The 16033-nt window shown below is 34.2% G+C and overlaps 2 protein-coding genes across 2 annotated transcripts in view; one reads left to right on the top strand and one right to left on the bottom strand.

Annotated features, from left to right (window-relative positions):
• LOC123523080 (opioid-binding protein/cell adhesion molecule homolog) overlaps window positions 1-16033 on the bottom strand; it is a 35085-nt gene that overhangs the window by 3989 nt on the left and 15063 nt on the right. The gene's annotated exons all lie outside the window — the stretch shown is intronic.
• LOC123523079 (zinc finger protein 62 homolog) lies at window positions 1645-12114 on the top strand. The gene is made up of 3 exons (XM_045300697.2): window positions 1645-2412; window positions 3083-3827; window positions 9807-12114. Exons 1-3 carry the CDS (start codon window positions 1877-1879, stop codon window positions 11964-11966), a joined length of 3441 nt encoding a protein of 1146 aa, XP_045156632.2. The 5' UTR covers window positions 1645-1876; the 3' UTR covers window positions 11967-12114.

The following is a 16033-nucleotide window of genomic DNA, read 5'->3' as shown; positions in this document are numbered from 1 at the left end:
GCGTGAAACTACGCTGGCCTATGGGAACACCGTAGGAAAATGCACTTAGTCTAACCCAACTTAATCGTACATTTCTCACCTAAAACGCGCAGTTCTTTGAATAAGAATCTAGCATATTGGCCAGGTGGCAATTTATCTTCCATCGTGCACCACACACATTTTCTATCAACTAGAAACTATTATACTGTACTAAAGTAATGCAATAGTAGACAAATTTTGCGATTATTAAGAATGAAAATCTTGCTTAAACGGCGTACACCGCTTCAGTGAAACGAATTGCGCCAAAGTAGACAAGAAGTGACACATGAGTAAAACCAACGGACATCTGACAGCCAGCCTGATGGCTGAAGAACTTCTTATGAAAAATCATTTCCGAGGCTGGAAGCCAACAGCGGTTAGGAGAAACTGGTTCAAAAATGATATGAACTACCTGAACAAACCAGCTACAGAGGCCCTCTCGTTTTCGAAAAAGAATACACGGCTAGTTTCATAACGTTGAGCTTTATAAGATCATTTTTCTCATATAAATGTTCTTCCAACATTGACATAATAAAGGGCCTTATCCCAAGCCCTCTTTACACATCTGTAAAATAGTGTAAAACTGATAAATGTTCACCGTTTGTCAACCATAAACCTCTTCCTGTTATATCAATACAATTGAAAAGTAAACTATCTATGTTACCTGCTTACAGGATAACACAGTAATGCATCCAAAAGTCCTTTTTTTTGTCATATTTCTAGATATTTTCCCCATACTTTGACGCATATTATATATGGGTAGCAGACATTATTCTCTTTCCAGCAATAACTTTCTCAACATATTTAACTTGTGAAAATTCTGTTGGTTCTAACGTTTTAAAAACATTGTCTGTTTGTTGACAAATTTCACGACAAAACTGTCACACTTTCCCTAGGACATTCAATGATTTGATTTTTTACATATCTTCATGCCTAGAGGAAAAAGTGAACGGTTTGTATGGGAAACTTAGTCACCTAGGCATTCAATTAAGTTTTAAGTTTCACCCCCACCCAATATTTTACCCAGGACCACGTTTTTAGCTTAATTAACTCCTTTTCAGAAAACAATATTTTAAATATTTTTGAGACTGTTTACTTTGATGCAGTCAGATATATCTGATTTAGTAAAATAGATGGTGCCTTTTTGTACTGATATTCTTCAGATTTCAAGTTCACTCATGACATTAGTCCAAAATCACTGTGCACCGAAGTCAAAAATAGAATTTGAAGCCAAGAATAGAATTAGAATTTCCCAGATAGAACTATTTTTAGACAATAGTCTACATATAAATATTGTACATTCATCTTTTCTAGTACTCTCCTCACCTTTAACCTTTTTCTTATAGTACATAAAATCATCGGTATGGCAATCTAACCAGTTGCTAGCTCGTGCCTGACATAATGCTGCAATGGGACCACACAATAGCCATATAACCTGCCATTCAGTCGGTGTAGCGTTAAACCCAAAACACACAACTACAAAACAGTTTTACATACCTGACTAACAGATAAAATGTAGAACGGTGTATTACCAAATTTACCAAACGATTAATCGATTAGTCATGTTATAAGTGTAGTATATACATGTGAACTGGTTTTCCATGAGATAAAGTTTAATCATACCGGATCTATCTTTCCTTTAGCTTATATGAAAAGGATTAAGTTTTGTGAGATATTAACAGAAAAAGGAAGTTAACATTATAAAGTTAAATTTAGTTGTTTCAGTTATTTGATATGAGAGGATTTATAATTATAAACGCTAAATAATAAACCAATAGTGATTAAACAGTACAGAGAATGTTAGATCTTTAAATTTAAAATCAGACATTTTCATTTTTGAGTAAAACATAGTGTAATTATGTCATTTGCGTACCGTATCAAGCCAGTTCATTCATGTGATGTCTGTAAAAAGACATTTGCACAACCTACCAATTTGGCCTGTCATAAACGTATTCATACTGGCGATAAACCGTACAAATGTAAAATTTGTGGACGTCAATTTAGGTACAATAGCACTTACAGCGTGCATATGGTGTGTGTACATGGTGTAGGGAAACAGAAGGTGGCGGGTGGTAAACATGTTGATCAAGGAAAGCATGTCCAACGACCCTACAACAAAAGCAGCAATCGACAAGGAGACTACGAGTGTGAGCATTGTGGACGCAGATATATGCAATTTATTGGTTACTGTCAACATTTGGTGTCCGAACATTCGGCTGGGAAACACAAGGTGAAAGCAAGATATAATGCCGATACAGACAATATTGATCGAGAACCGGACAGCATTATTCGAGAAGGTAACATGTCGATCCCTGTGCGGCCGCAACAAAACACGTCCATGTATAGCAATGATCTAGAACCACGGGCGCGTGTAGGCTGTCAAATTTGTCACAGGTATTCTTTTTTTAAAGTATTCAAACTTTTGCAGAAGTTAATTAAACATCATGTTCTATATATTTATACTTGTCATTTTTCCTTTGTTTTAATTGTTTTAAAAGTTTAAAACTTAGCTTTACAAATACAAGACTATGTAACTAATAACACTACTTATTATGGAAGTCTGATGTGCAATATTACATTGAATTGTGCAGGCTGATCATGGTCTGTACTTTTCGCTATTCAATCGTCAAATTTTCTGTGAACATCCCTTTGAATAATAAGTGGTACTGTCCACTTGAATGATGGACCAGTCCATTTTTGAAATTTGACTGGCTAAATATAAAGGAATGTGACATTAAATCTCCCGTATTGAGTGTATGCACGCATTGAATGTACACTATATAAACATTTTTAACCTAACCCCAACCTTTAATCAATTTATTACTATATTGTACACTCAATACATGCAAACATCCAATAGGAGCGATTTAATTTTGCGGACAGCTAGCATCAATCATTTGGCATTGATCATCAGCTGACAACTAGCATGCACTATCTCATTTAGTACCACAGTTATACGGCTTAACATTAAAATCAAGATATGTAGCATTTGCTATAACCATGGCGTACCGGCTATCTAAAAACTGACGAATGTGTAAAAATATAAAATACCTTGTCTTTTCAGGACATTTGTAAGTATGAACCTACTCAAAAGCCACATGAGGCTTCATAAAATTCCAAAAGCCTCGGCAGATAGCTGTACAAATACTGCCAATGCTACCAGTAACGATATACATCTGCAAAACAGGCGCACATCTACCATGTTAAAAAGTGCAACCACCAGAGACAACCATTTCAAAAATCCAAAACTCAAAGAAGCCTCTAGAGCTTTCGAGAGCACTAATGTTACACATTTAAGAACAAAAGCAGGTACTGTTAGTGACAGGAATAAACCAAATAAGCCTGTCAAGAAATCGGGAAGAAATATCCAGGTTGTAGTTAATGCCATGACGAATCCAGTCGCGTCAAAACAGCATCAATCCAAAGCTAAAGACGGCACTATTAGGAGGGATGCTTCTTACAACGATGTGGAAACAGGAACCACTGAAAGTGATTCGGATATGTTTGGACAGGAGAAAAGTTCACAGTCGCAGTTGACTCAGAACATTGTTGATAAAATGACTGTTTACACATGCCAACCAAAGCCGTGTCCCAAGTGTTACAAGTATTTCAAGACATCGATCGGACTGAAAAAGCATATGGCTTTCGTGCATCAAAAAATGTACACGTGTACAATATGTGATACGTCTTTCAAAACACCAATTAAATACACAAAACATGTGAAATCTGATGGCTGTAAACAAGAAGGGAGACATGCATACGAATGCAGTGTCTACAAGTGCCAGTTATGCGATTTAAAATCATTGAAGGTAAGTGATATTGACTAGATGATAAACTTCAGTTTCGTTCTGTTTTACTTTAATATAACAAATTTTCTTGTGAGTAATATGTGTTCTAATGTTCTTTTATTATCAACCTTATTATAAATAGTAACACAGTTGAACAAACAGAAATCTGTACCTGAGCAATTAAGCGAATTGACAATCAACATGCCAGATGTGAAGCATGTAGATTACGTTCAGGAATATTATAAACAACTTATTAAGTGGCAATGCCGTGTCGTATGCAATTAAAGACGCGCCAGAAATTGACTGTATTCTTGTATCTTCTTGATGGTAATTATACATGCTTTGCATGAAGAAAATGAGAAATAACAAGTACCAAGTACAAGTATTAGTTACAAATTGACAGTGACATATATGATTGGACAATAGGTTTAATGTCTAAATATATTGTTAGATATATGTAGTGGTATGCAACGTACTTGATGTTTTAAGGTGAGTTTAGTCTACAATTTAGAATTTGTTTCTACAGTGTAAGAGAGAGGTATAAGTCTATGTTTTTAAAACTATACTAAATCAAAGCACTGAGAGTATTGATGTGTCGGGGCAATTCAGCTGTATTTATAGCATAGCAGAATAATCTCCAGGGTTCATACAGAAATCTGGGAACTGTATTCAAAGACTTTCCAAGGACAAATTGGCATTTTCAAGAACCTGTACCGCGCTCCAATTTTTGGGACTGTTACAGTTTTTTCTTTGGTGTTGTTACTTTGAAACACATTTATCAAACGATTTAAACCATAAATATTATTCATAACTTTCGCCCATGGCACTTTTCAATTTTTTATTACAAACTTGGCAATGCGCTTTGTGGACGTCTTTTTCCTTTGAAAAATATGATAATTTAACTAGTGATAATTTTGTTTCCTTTTTTTTATTTATTTTCTTTTATTTGTTTTCTCGGATTCCTTTGATAACAGCTAAAACATTTCAGATTCAGAGATGTTAATTGATCACATGTTTGACTTCGTGGGAGTGTAATAAAGCCAATGAATAAAATTGTTAATATACTAGAGTATTGAAGTTTTGATATCGATATTGTTTAAAATATATTTGAGAACTGGTCAAACTGACTTGTTTCTATAGTGAAAGAAAGTAGATTTTTTGTTGTTTCAATAGGAAACGCTAACATGTACCGTAATTAGTGCTTGGCAGAGCCTCCCATTTCTTTATATTATTCAACTTGTTTAAAAATTCATGAAAAGTCATTTATGTAATATCCTTTATAATATCCTTTATCAAAGTGTTGTTACGGATCTCTCGTGCAATCATAAGAAAATAGAAAGAGCTAGACGAATTTTGCTAAATAAATAAGCACTTCTGTGAAGAAAACAACGAACCTGCTTCTAAATAAAATTCGTCTTTTTAAAAGATTTTTGCCAAACATGCGACAGCGCCGCACTGCAAATTATGCCCGGTAGTATGACAATACAACACTTAGATAAAAGTTCATTCTAAAAGTTCATTCCAATATGGTGGCTTCCAGCAAATTGATTACATCTTTTTTCCTAAGTCTTAGCATCTGTATAAGTGTAGGGATAATACACGTTTTTTTTGTGTATTAACGTCTGCAGAAGCCCGCGGGATTGTTTGTGACCGAGACCGAAGGTCGAGGTCACAAACATATCCCAAGGGCTTCTGCAGGCGTTAATACACAACACAAACGTGTATCGTAGCTATTCTTGCATAAAAAAACATTACACGACGACTAAATGCATTGTTTTCATATGTGATGACTTGACGATTCCGGTACATTTTTTATTTACCATTCTTGTTGTTCTTGGAAACGGTAAACATGTTTTAAATATCCATAACCGGGGCACACATAACAATAACACTACTAAAAGCGTGATTTGAAGGTTTTTGAGCATCTTATTTTTATTTTTAGTTATTACAAACGTTACATTACACATAATTTTGCATATAACTAAAATAATTGATAAACAGGAACACAATTATTTTAAGAATAACAACTTTACATTCGAATTATTTTGAGTACGAACAAACAGAGTACGGATGAGTACGAAGCTAGTGACTAGCTTTCGAGGTTATTATATGAATTCTGCGAACAATCAGGTAAAAACAAACCGACTGATACTAACAAAAATCATTAATATAATACCTAAAAACGGGCAATAGCACAAGTTACACGTGATACTTATTTATTCACAGTTATTTACAATAACTGAACAGACGCTTTGTAAAGGGAGTAAACTCTAAGAGAAGCTAGAGCGTACATTGATGGGGGCAGTACGTTTGGGGTTGGAAACTGATACAGCTAAACATACTATGGATTACAGTGTATCTATAATGCTACAAGAAGAGATTATTATGGAAGAAACAAGATGCAGATGCCAAATATCAGTCTGCGCAGAAATACATACATACGTCCCTGGCAAAGCATTTCAAAAATAAAAATCATGTATTAACAGCACGTGAATTGCCTTGTTTGCACACGATTTTTCTCCCGTTTATACATGGGCGGATCCAGTGAAAAAAGTAGTTTTTATGCAAGAGTACTTGTTTTATATTTCTTAAATAATTAACATTTTATCTTGGCCAATAAAAACAAACAAAATGTTGTTAAATGCAGTTATTTTACATAACTACTTACATTAAATTCATACATGTAGTACATTTTTTTCGTATTTAAAAAATCATTTATAGAAATCCTTGTTTAGGTTCTCATCATTTTCACTGAGTCTGTCAGAGCTTAACAGAAACAGTCACTTTTGCAGATTCAATAACGTTTCCATACATCAATCAATAACAAAAGCGCTTGTATCATCCAGGCTGTTATTGGAAGAACTGGAATGGTCGTTCAACTTCTTTATCGCAGTCTGTTAAATGTCTGTTACTTCTGGTACCCACTTCCCTTGTCAACAGAAATAACAATGTCTGTCTTAAACTTTCAACATTATTACTGGTATACACTCCAAACACATGAAATGATAAACTTGACAAGTAGTTTATTAAGTTACACTTTTCATCTTATAGGAAATCAGTCACAATATTTGAAACTTATGTTTCTGGAATCTTGTATGTACATTTTTACTGAGATACTGAGCTCCATTTTTTCATCAATAACATGTTCGGTCAAATGGTTCAATTTTGGTTTCAAAGGTGAGCATCTCAGTAGAACATCCAAATGTAACGGTCTAAGGAAACGTTGTGCAGCCTAGACCCGAACCTAGGACTAACGACTTAATGCGCCAACGCTGTACCAACTGAGCTACTTAGGACACCCGATAAAAGAACTTATACATACGTGAATGAATGACAAATCGATTGTTCGTTTGACCATAAAATGTAGTGATAAAGATTTATAGGGTGTTAAATTCATGTTCTAGCTTTTGACACAAAACACATGTGCAAAACTTTTTTCTGCTACATATATTTGATTAATTTTAAATTCAATATGACTTGTTAATCTACAAGAAAAAGGAAGATTTCCGTAGCTACTTTAGAGACATTATGCAGCCATACAATAAAAAAAATGAACTTTTAGTCCCTTTCAAATGCAGTGCTCTATAGTCAGTAGGCTCTTTGAAATACAATGTATAATTTTCAATCTGTGCACTTTCCTGTCTTAAAACTCTTTAAGATGTACATGCAACAAAATAAGCTAGTTTAAAAAATGAAAGCGCGAATCTGCAATTATAAGTTACGAATTCAGGTGTAATCAAGTCACGACAAGTGTTGCTACACGGCGAACGTTATACTTTACGAACCTTTTCTACTATAACTTTCGGTTTATCTCCACGGTTAGGTAATCCACATTCAAGCTAGAGTTTCAGCTCAAATACCGAATGCTTATTTATATCATTTGAGCGGAACTTCGCCCTTGGAATACTGTTTCCGTCAAGTTTTTATTTGAAATAGTTTCTCAGAAGCAATCGTGTTTGTTGTGTGTATTAACTTAATTTTTGTTGTGTGTATTAACTTAATCAAGCGGTATACATGACATATATCGATAACGTGACTGGCGACTGCATTCTAAAAATAGCCGTTAATATAAAAATAGCCGTAAATAGTCCTGATGATATTCATGCGCTTTGTTATAGCTGCACTAATTTTTGTTATTTGCCGTTTTGCACTAAAAAGTGTAGTGGTTTTCATTTACCGTCTATTATTCCATTGAGTCGGAGCAAAGCCCCGACCCAAAAATGAGAATGACTGAATAAGTTAGCAGATGAAGTTGTGAAAACACATTAATTCAGAGAGGGCCTAAATTGTCCACCTGTCAACTTATAGAATAACTGTATTATACCAGTAGCATCAGAATGATTTGCACTAAGTTAATGTGGGAGGAAAAAGTAGGTCAATAGGTCGTAATGGGTCTTCAAAGTGAATAAAAGTGTGTAAATGCGCTCATGATGTATCCAGTCTCAGAACAAAGAAGTGATTTTTAAAATAAAAAAAATATCGACGGAATACAAAATGGTTGCCATTTGAACAAATATTGATGAGTCTCTCTCTTTTATGCAGCTTTTCAACATTCATCGAATGCCTTAAATGGTTTAAGAAGACATAACAGTAAAACTGAACACTAGAATTGAGCTTTCTGTCCCTTTACTCTTTTGTAAAATATATATATGAGCATTTGTTAAACCTTAATTTACACACAATATGAAAAAAGTACAAAATAAAAATGAAAACGAATATGCTCGGAGGTTTCGGCCTGTCGTATTTCAACTAGTATGAAATGTTACAAAAGGAATCGCATTGACTTTGCAATTGTTTTATTCTATAAATCACATGTTTGACGTCACGGGTGTGAAATAAAGCCATGGCATAAATGTGGTAATACAATCGGTGTAGTGTATTAAAGCTTTGACGTCGGCATCGTTTTAAGTGTCGGATACGTTGGTCAAATTGACTATTTTTATCATAGTTTAAGACAGTAGAAGTTTTACATTTTTGACTTTTCACATTGCATTTATTGTATTTATTGAATAACATTGATAAAATGCTCAATAGAGCTTCGCATATTTTATTGTTTTATTCAACTTGTTAAGTAAATTCATTGAATTCAATATGAAAAGTTACTCATGTAATATCCTGTATACATCTAATTCAATTTTATGAAATGCACGAATTTTGCATTTTTTCTTATGTAATAGCTGCTGACAATCAAATGTTAGTATGTAAAGGTATTTTCGATACACGTCATAATTCGACAAGCTTGACTGTAAAATAATAATTACAACTACCGTTATATAGAATTTAGGAAAAAATCAAAACAGCCAATGTGGAAACAAACGAGCAGGTCAAATATTTTGTAATTTAAGATAGGAGCTTTTATTTTCAACTGAAATATATATACTCAAACGCAAAAGAAAATGTGCACTCAGGTTTCCGTCAACTGAAGTAGATTATGTTGTCCGCAGCAGAGTATTTTGTCTAAAAGTGTCATGTTTGGTACCAAAATTTAATGCAGTTTATGGCCTATTTGATGTGTTTCGATTATTTCAAAAATATGACATTTATGGGGAAAACACGTTTTTGTAGACATGTACATTTCCTATGTGCAGCACCTGCAAGGTCAACTTTCACCAGTTTTTATCGTGAAAGTAAAAGAAGATCAATAGTCAGAATTTGAGCAAATTATGTTGCAAATTGTAGAGGAATACCTCTTTTAGAACTGGGAACATCAAATTTAAAAATGCACAATTTTTTTTTTTTGCGTTTGAGTATTTATTTAAAAACATATATATTTCAGTGGAACAGAAATATTTCAGTTCAACAATAAAAACAAACTCCTATCTTAAATCACAAATTATTCGACCTGGACGTTTGTTTACACATTATCAGTTTTGAATTTAAACCTGCATTTTACATTACAGTAAATAATTATTTGTCAGTCAAGCTTTCACATAGCATTAAGAACTATAATCTTCGGAAATCATTTCTGTCTAACACGTTTTTAATTGCATTTTCTTTCAGAAACATGCGAAGTCACATAAAAAGTGTCACAAGTGCAAAATTTGCGAACAATGTTTTGTTACAAAGGAAGAACAAATGCATCATTCAAGAACAAGTCACATTCGAAACGGGCCGTACACATGTCCCTATTGCGAATTGAGTTTTACTGATAAAAGTAATCGCTATAGACACATTAAACTACATCACAAAACTTTAAAGCGCCCTTCACAAGACATCAGAACACTAGAATGCACTGTACGTAAATCGCCAGCCGGAGCAGATAAATGCCCGTATATGTGTTTTCAGTGCAACGATTCTTTCTCCAAAGAGTACCTGCTCCGAAAGCATGTGATGAAAGTTCACTGGAAAGAAGATAATAAGGTAAACAAAATGAAACAAATGGCTGTAATACAAATAAAACAGAATTGTGGCAAGGCACTGTCAGGACGAAAGGAAAAGGAAGGTAAAGAAATGGCTGTCGTGCGGATGGAACCAAATCATAATGTGACGGTTTTAGGATGTGCTAGTAACAAAGGTGAGCGTTATACTTGTGATACTTGTAGTGCAGATTTTACCACGCGCCACGGTCTCACTGTGCATATAAAGGAGAAACATTTTATAGGCTCCCTACATGCTGACACTGATCGGGTAAACAATCATTTCAGCGGGAAAGACACTGTTGAACAATTGGAAATTACAAATACGGATAATATGAGAGACCTTTGGAAGAAGAAAAGAGAACTGAATGAAGCGATATTACGAGACTATAATGTTCATGCTGATATTCTTAATCCAAACCATGTTGATCCTGACACAAATAGAAAGGTATTCATGTGTGAAGTGTGCTCAACGACTTTTACACTCAAAGAAAACTTTGTACGGCATATAAGGAGAGGGGCGTACAACCATGGTTTTTACCTAAGAAAAAGAGGAGACAAAACAGAACATTTTGAATATGACATGTTTAGAAAATTATTAAAGGAAAGATTCACTATGTTATCGCACAGACAGAAATATACGAAAATGGCGTTCAAAGAAGCAAGTGCACGTGAAGACTTTTATAAATCGCCGAATGGTAAAACAGTTATAAAAGATCTCAAACTTAATTATTCTCCTACGTCTAGTACTAAACATGAAGTGCCAAGCAGCACGCATAAAGAAGTATTTGAAGAACAATCAAGTACAATGGGTGACGATGAAGTAACGATATACATGGACAGAGCAGACGATGTAGATTGTGAAGAAGAAGAGGGACCTCTCTATACAGCACGTCCGTACTTTCCTGAGAAAAATAAAGACACTGAGATTGTACAGTACGGTAGCATTCAATATGAAGCCGATAATACACAAGCTGTTGATGATATACCAACTGTACGTGGACCTATCGACGGAGAATGTACTGTACCAGTTGACGAACATACATGTAATACTGAACATAATGCAATAGTTTCATCAACAGACACAACTGAACTGATGGTGTTGGCAGATGGAATCAAAAGGGCAGATACAATTCATATGTGCAAAGATGTAAATACTACTGATATGGCTGAAAAAGGTAAAACGATGGAAGAAATCAAAGGTCAGTGTCAAAATTACGCAGATGCCAATTTTGATACAATTGATATAGCTGAACAAAAGGAGACGCCTGTAGGAAGTAACAGTCAATGTAAAATCCATATAGTCGAAAATGTAAATGACATATCTACAAAAGACCTTATCATTTCAAGCAGACATATAAATACAATCACAATGCAAAGTGGTAAGGTACACAGACCATTAAATGCAAACAAACAATCGCACTTACCTGAAAAATGTACTAGCACAGGTGCTACAGTGACAGATTCTGTGTCGTCAGTTTCAAATTTTGAAGGAGATGCTAGAGTGTGTATTAAATGTGCTGTTGTAGTTTTGCAGGGACAGACAAGTTTGCGATGTAGATTGTGTGATCAGGTATTTTGTGTAAACTGTTCAGGTCTTCCTAGAGATGTCTACGATATGTTATGTAGTAACGGGAAAGAATTTACTACTTGTATCTATTGGACATGTAATGTTTGCAGACACTTGGTTCCAAAGTTTGCACTACTTGTTCATCAGCTTAGTGACTTTGAGCAAATCATTAATAACCAGATAACAAACATGGAGCAAAGGTTGTCAATGATGGGACCTAATGGAAATAACTGACTGAATTGTACTTGTTGCACAGGATGCGTTGTGAATTATGTACAAATATGTGCAGTATATCTAAATTTTGATATCTTATTTGTATCGACTGATACAATTTATGTCTTTACACAAAATGATCACACAAATGAAAGGATATTTCCTTCATTATAAGACATTATTATAATGTAATAACATTTATGCCGCCTTGTTCACACTTAAGGTGGTTCGCGGGGTTCCTACGAAAATTTCGAAGTATGTGATATAAGACTGATATTAAGTCTGTATGTACTAACATATCCTGTCTTTCATTTGGAGAAAAAAGAAAATCGTTCCGAGTCCACATTTCCTTTGAAGAGCGCCACCTAGCGGCACATGTATTTTTCAAGGGAAAACGCCATTTTTCTGTAATAATCGCATTAAAATTAATGTTATTACATTTTTTCAAACTCAGGGATATAGCTAAATTCAATGTTATTGTTTACACGTCGCATTTTGTAAATTATTTTATTCAGAAAATGCTTAAATAAAGAGATATCCGTAGTAGGGGTGGGGAAAAATGGCAAAAATATTCAATGTGTTTCTTGGCCGTTTAGCTGAAATAAGATAAAACGGAACGGTCAAAATTCTTGACTTTCAAATATATTCTTCTTTAATCATTTCTGAACAAGAAAATAAAATAAAAATAGGGGGTCTTCACGGCAGATTTTTTGTAAATTTACTTTTTATTTGTTTTGGTAATGTAAATATTGTGACGTTGATACGTCATTTATGGTGTTAACGTCACACAAACGTTTTGTTCATTATGTCCTTTAAAGATACATTTTTGTATATACAGGATGATGAAAGTACACAAAAATGAAATATTTTTACTAAATAGATTCACATTATTTACAGTTTCAGTAAGTAATTTACAATCTAAGTATATCATCTAGAAATATACTTCTATGTAAGTTCAATAATTTCCTTAAAGACGCTAATTATTTTGTTTATATTATTATGTAAAATGTCATTTAAAAATGATGACCTAGGAAACCCTTGCCGTTCAGGCTGTCAGGGTATTAAAATTTCAGCCTGTCTCAAATTCTATTAGACTAGCTGTTTGCAAGAACAGAGTCTATATTCACATGGATTTCTGAATATTGGCGTCGTAATTAGCATTGCGTGCAACCTATACGCATCTGCTAAATTGTTTTATCCATTTTTGAAACAGTTTTAGAGCTAACTTAATGCATGAAGACTTCACTGTAATCAATCCATGGTACATTTTTAAGCTGTGGATCTTCAACGCAATGATCACAGTAATTCATTAAGGAATATATCCAGTCGGTGGTTACTTGTAGACTTCACTATAATCATTTTAATTATGATACATTTGTGATCCATGATATGCAAGACTGTGAAAATAAATCACTCTTTTTTTTCTATTTTCTTCGGAATAATTAAAGAAACCTATGTTTGAAAATAAAGAATTTTGACGGCTCCGTTTTAATTCATAGCGGATAAGCTGATAAGATTTTTTCTACACCCCCATCCCCGTCCCCCCAACACTTTACTAACCCTTAAATACGGAGCCAGATACGCGAGTTATGCAAGATTAAACATTTTCATAAAAAATTAACCACTTATACCATATTCAGTAGTTATAGTACATGTTTTAGCGCGACACATTCACATTTTGTGCCAAACTTGGTGAACATAACCATGTTGAAAAATTTCACCGAAACTGTGGGCAAGTAGCTTTAACTGACTCTGATGTATATTACTAGATAATAGATAGATAGTGACTGCAAAATACGCAACAATGTACATCATGTGAATATATTCAAATAAAAAAGATTCTAAAGAGTTTTGTGAACTCTGAAGGTCCTGTTTATATCAATGAAAGACATAATGAAATCAGCGTTTGCGCGACGTTAACGCCGTCATTGTGTATCAACGTCACAAAATTTACATTGCCAAAGCAAATAAAAAGTAAATTTGCAAAAAATCTGCCGTGAAGACCCCCTATTTTTATTTTATTTTCTTGTTCAGAAATGATTAAAGAAGAATATATTTAAAAATCAAGAACTTTGACCGTTCCATTTTATTTTATTTCGGCTAAACGGCCATGAAATACATTGAATATTTTCGCCATTTTTCCCCACCCCTACTACGGACATCTCTTTATCTAAGCATTTTCCAAATGAAATAATTTACAAAACACAAAATGTAAACAATAACATTGAATTTAGCTATATTCCTGAGTTTTAAAAAATGTAATAACATTAATTTTAATGAGATTATTACAGTAAAACGGCGATTTCCCTTGAAAAATACATATGCCGCCAGGTGGCGCTCTTCAAAGGAAATGTGGACTCGGAACGATTTTCTTTTTTCTCCAAATGAAAGACAGGAGATGTTAGTACATACGGACCTAATATCAGTCTTATATCTCATACTTCGAAATTTTCGTAGGAACCCCGCGAACCACCTTAAATGGAAGCTTTGTCCACACTCTTTTGTAGCCTCGTTCACACATTTGTAGTAGAAACGACGTCCCTACTAATTTGATGAAATATTATATTAAGTATCATTGGCTGTTGCTAATAGACGTTATGGCAACAGTTGTCACAATGTATAATTCCGAATTGAGTATTATCTCTTCGGCGAGTTGGCAAAAGTTAAAATCCTCAGTATTTCACCTTGTTTTATTTTACATTCATTTAAACCAGTGTTTATATGATCACGGGACACCTTGATTTTTAAATTTATTTAAACCAGATTTTACATCTTTTGTAATTTCTCATTGCCAAGTACGCATCTACGACGGCCTTCGTGGCCGAATGGTTAAGGTCGCTGACTTCAAATTATTTGCCCATCATCGATGTGGGTTCGAGCCTCACTCGGGGTGTTGAATTCTTCATGTGAGGAAGCCATCCAGCTGACTTAAGGAAGGTCGGTGGTTCTACCCAGGTGCCCGCCCGTGATGAAATAATGCACGGAGGGGCACCTGGGGTCTTCCTCCATCATTAAAGCTGGGAAGTCGCCATATGACCTATCATGTGTCGGTGCGATGTAAAATCCAAAAAAAAAAGAAAAAAAAATAAGAAAAAAAGATGCAATTATTACATTGTTATCATGCGAATGATATAAAATAGACCTGCATCAATCAAATATCATTACAAGTTGGAACATTAGTTTGCACCATTATATACATTGTATTATAAACCATTGTATCGAGGATCTAGTAAAAAAAACTGTGTTGTGCCTTATTTGGCAACACGTTTTACCAGAATGTGTACCTTATCATCAGCAGATTTGACATAGAGCACACTTTAAACACAATTAGAGCGTTGTATAGATGTTTAAATTGCAACTGAAAGATTGCTACTTAAATTTAAGAATACACCATGAGTGCAAATAAAAAGTCAATGAATTTCTGAATATACATGTATTTCTTTTCTTTAGTATATATATATTTTTCCCCAATACTTTCTTGGTTGTGTCTCTACTTCTAAGTAACACTATGAAACACACATACAGGTACCTTTGATAAAATTCATGTAATATTATAGTCTGGCTACTGACAAGTAAAACGTTTTTAGTTTAAAAGGATATTCTTCTTATTTTCTGTTTTATCGCTTTTATTATAACAGAAAATCCCCTTTTTGATCTAATTTTGTAACACTCTCTCCTCCCATCTTCTCGCCCAAAAAATTTCCGCGTTTATCCCGTCATAGCCGTCGCACGAATGAACACCAAAACCTGTCCCAACCCTTACCCACCGTCACAATAATTACCCCTCAACTGTCCCAACCCTTACCCACCGTCACAATAACTACCCCTCAACTGTCCCAACCCTTACCCACTGTGGCAGATTTTCCTTAAAACCTTTTATTTTTGCCACATCGGAATCGAAGGAAAATAAACACAATTTTAAATTCCAACACTTTTTACTTTTCACTATTTTAAATCCAATATTTTATAGTTTGTCCTGACAATTTTACATCCAAAAACCACAATTTTTAAACTGACCAAAAGCATGTTACACAGAACATATTTATACTGTAATTTCCCGCCAAAACATAAAAAGCATGAAAAGTAAA

This window comes from Mercenaria mercenaria, chromosome 8, assembly GCF_021730395.1.
Source record: "Mercenaria mercenaria strain notata chromosome 8, MADL_Memer_1, whole genome shotgun sequence".
NCBI lineage: Eukaryota > Metazoa > Mollusca > Bivalvia > Venerida > Veneridae > Mercenaria > Mercenaria mercenaria.
Note: the sequence above shows the minus strand (reverse complement) of the source record. Positions and strands in the feature narration are given on the sequence as shown.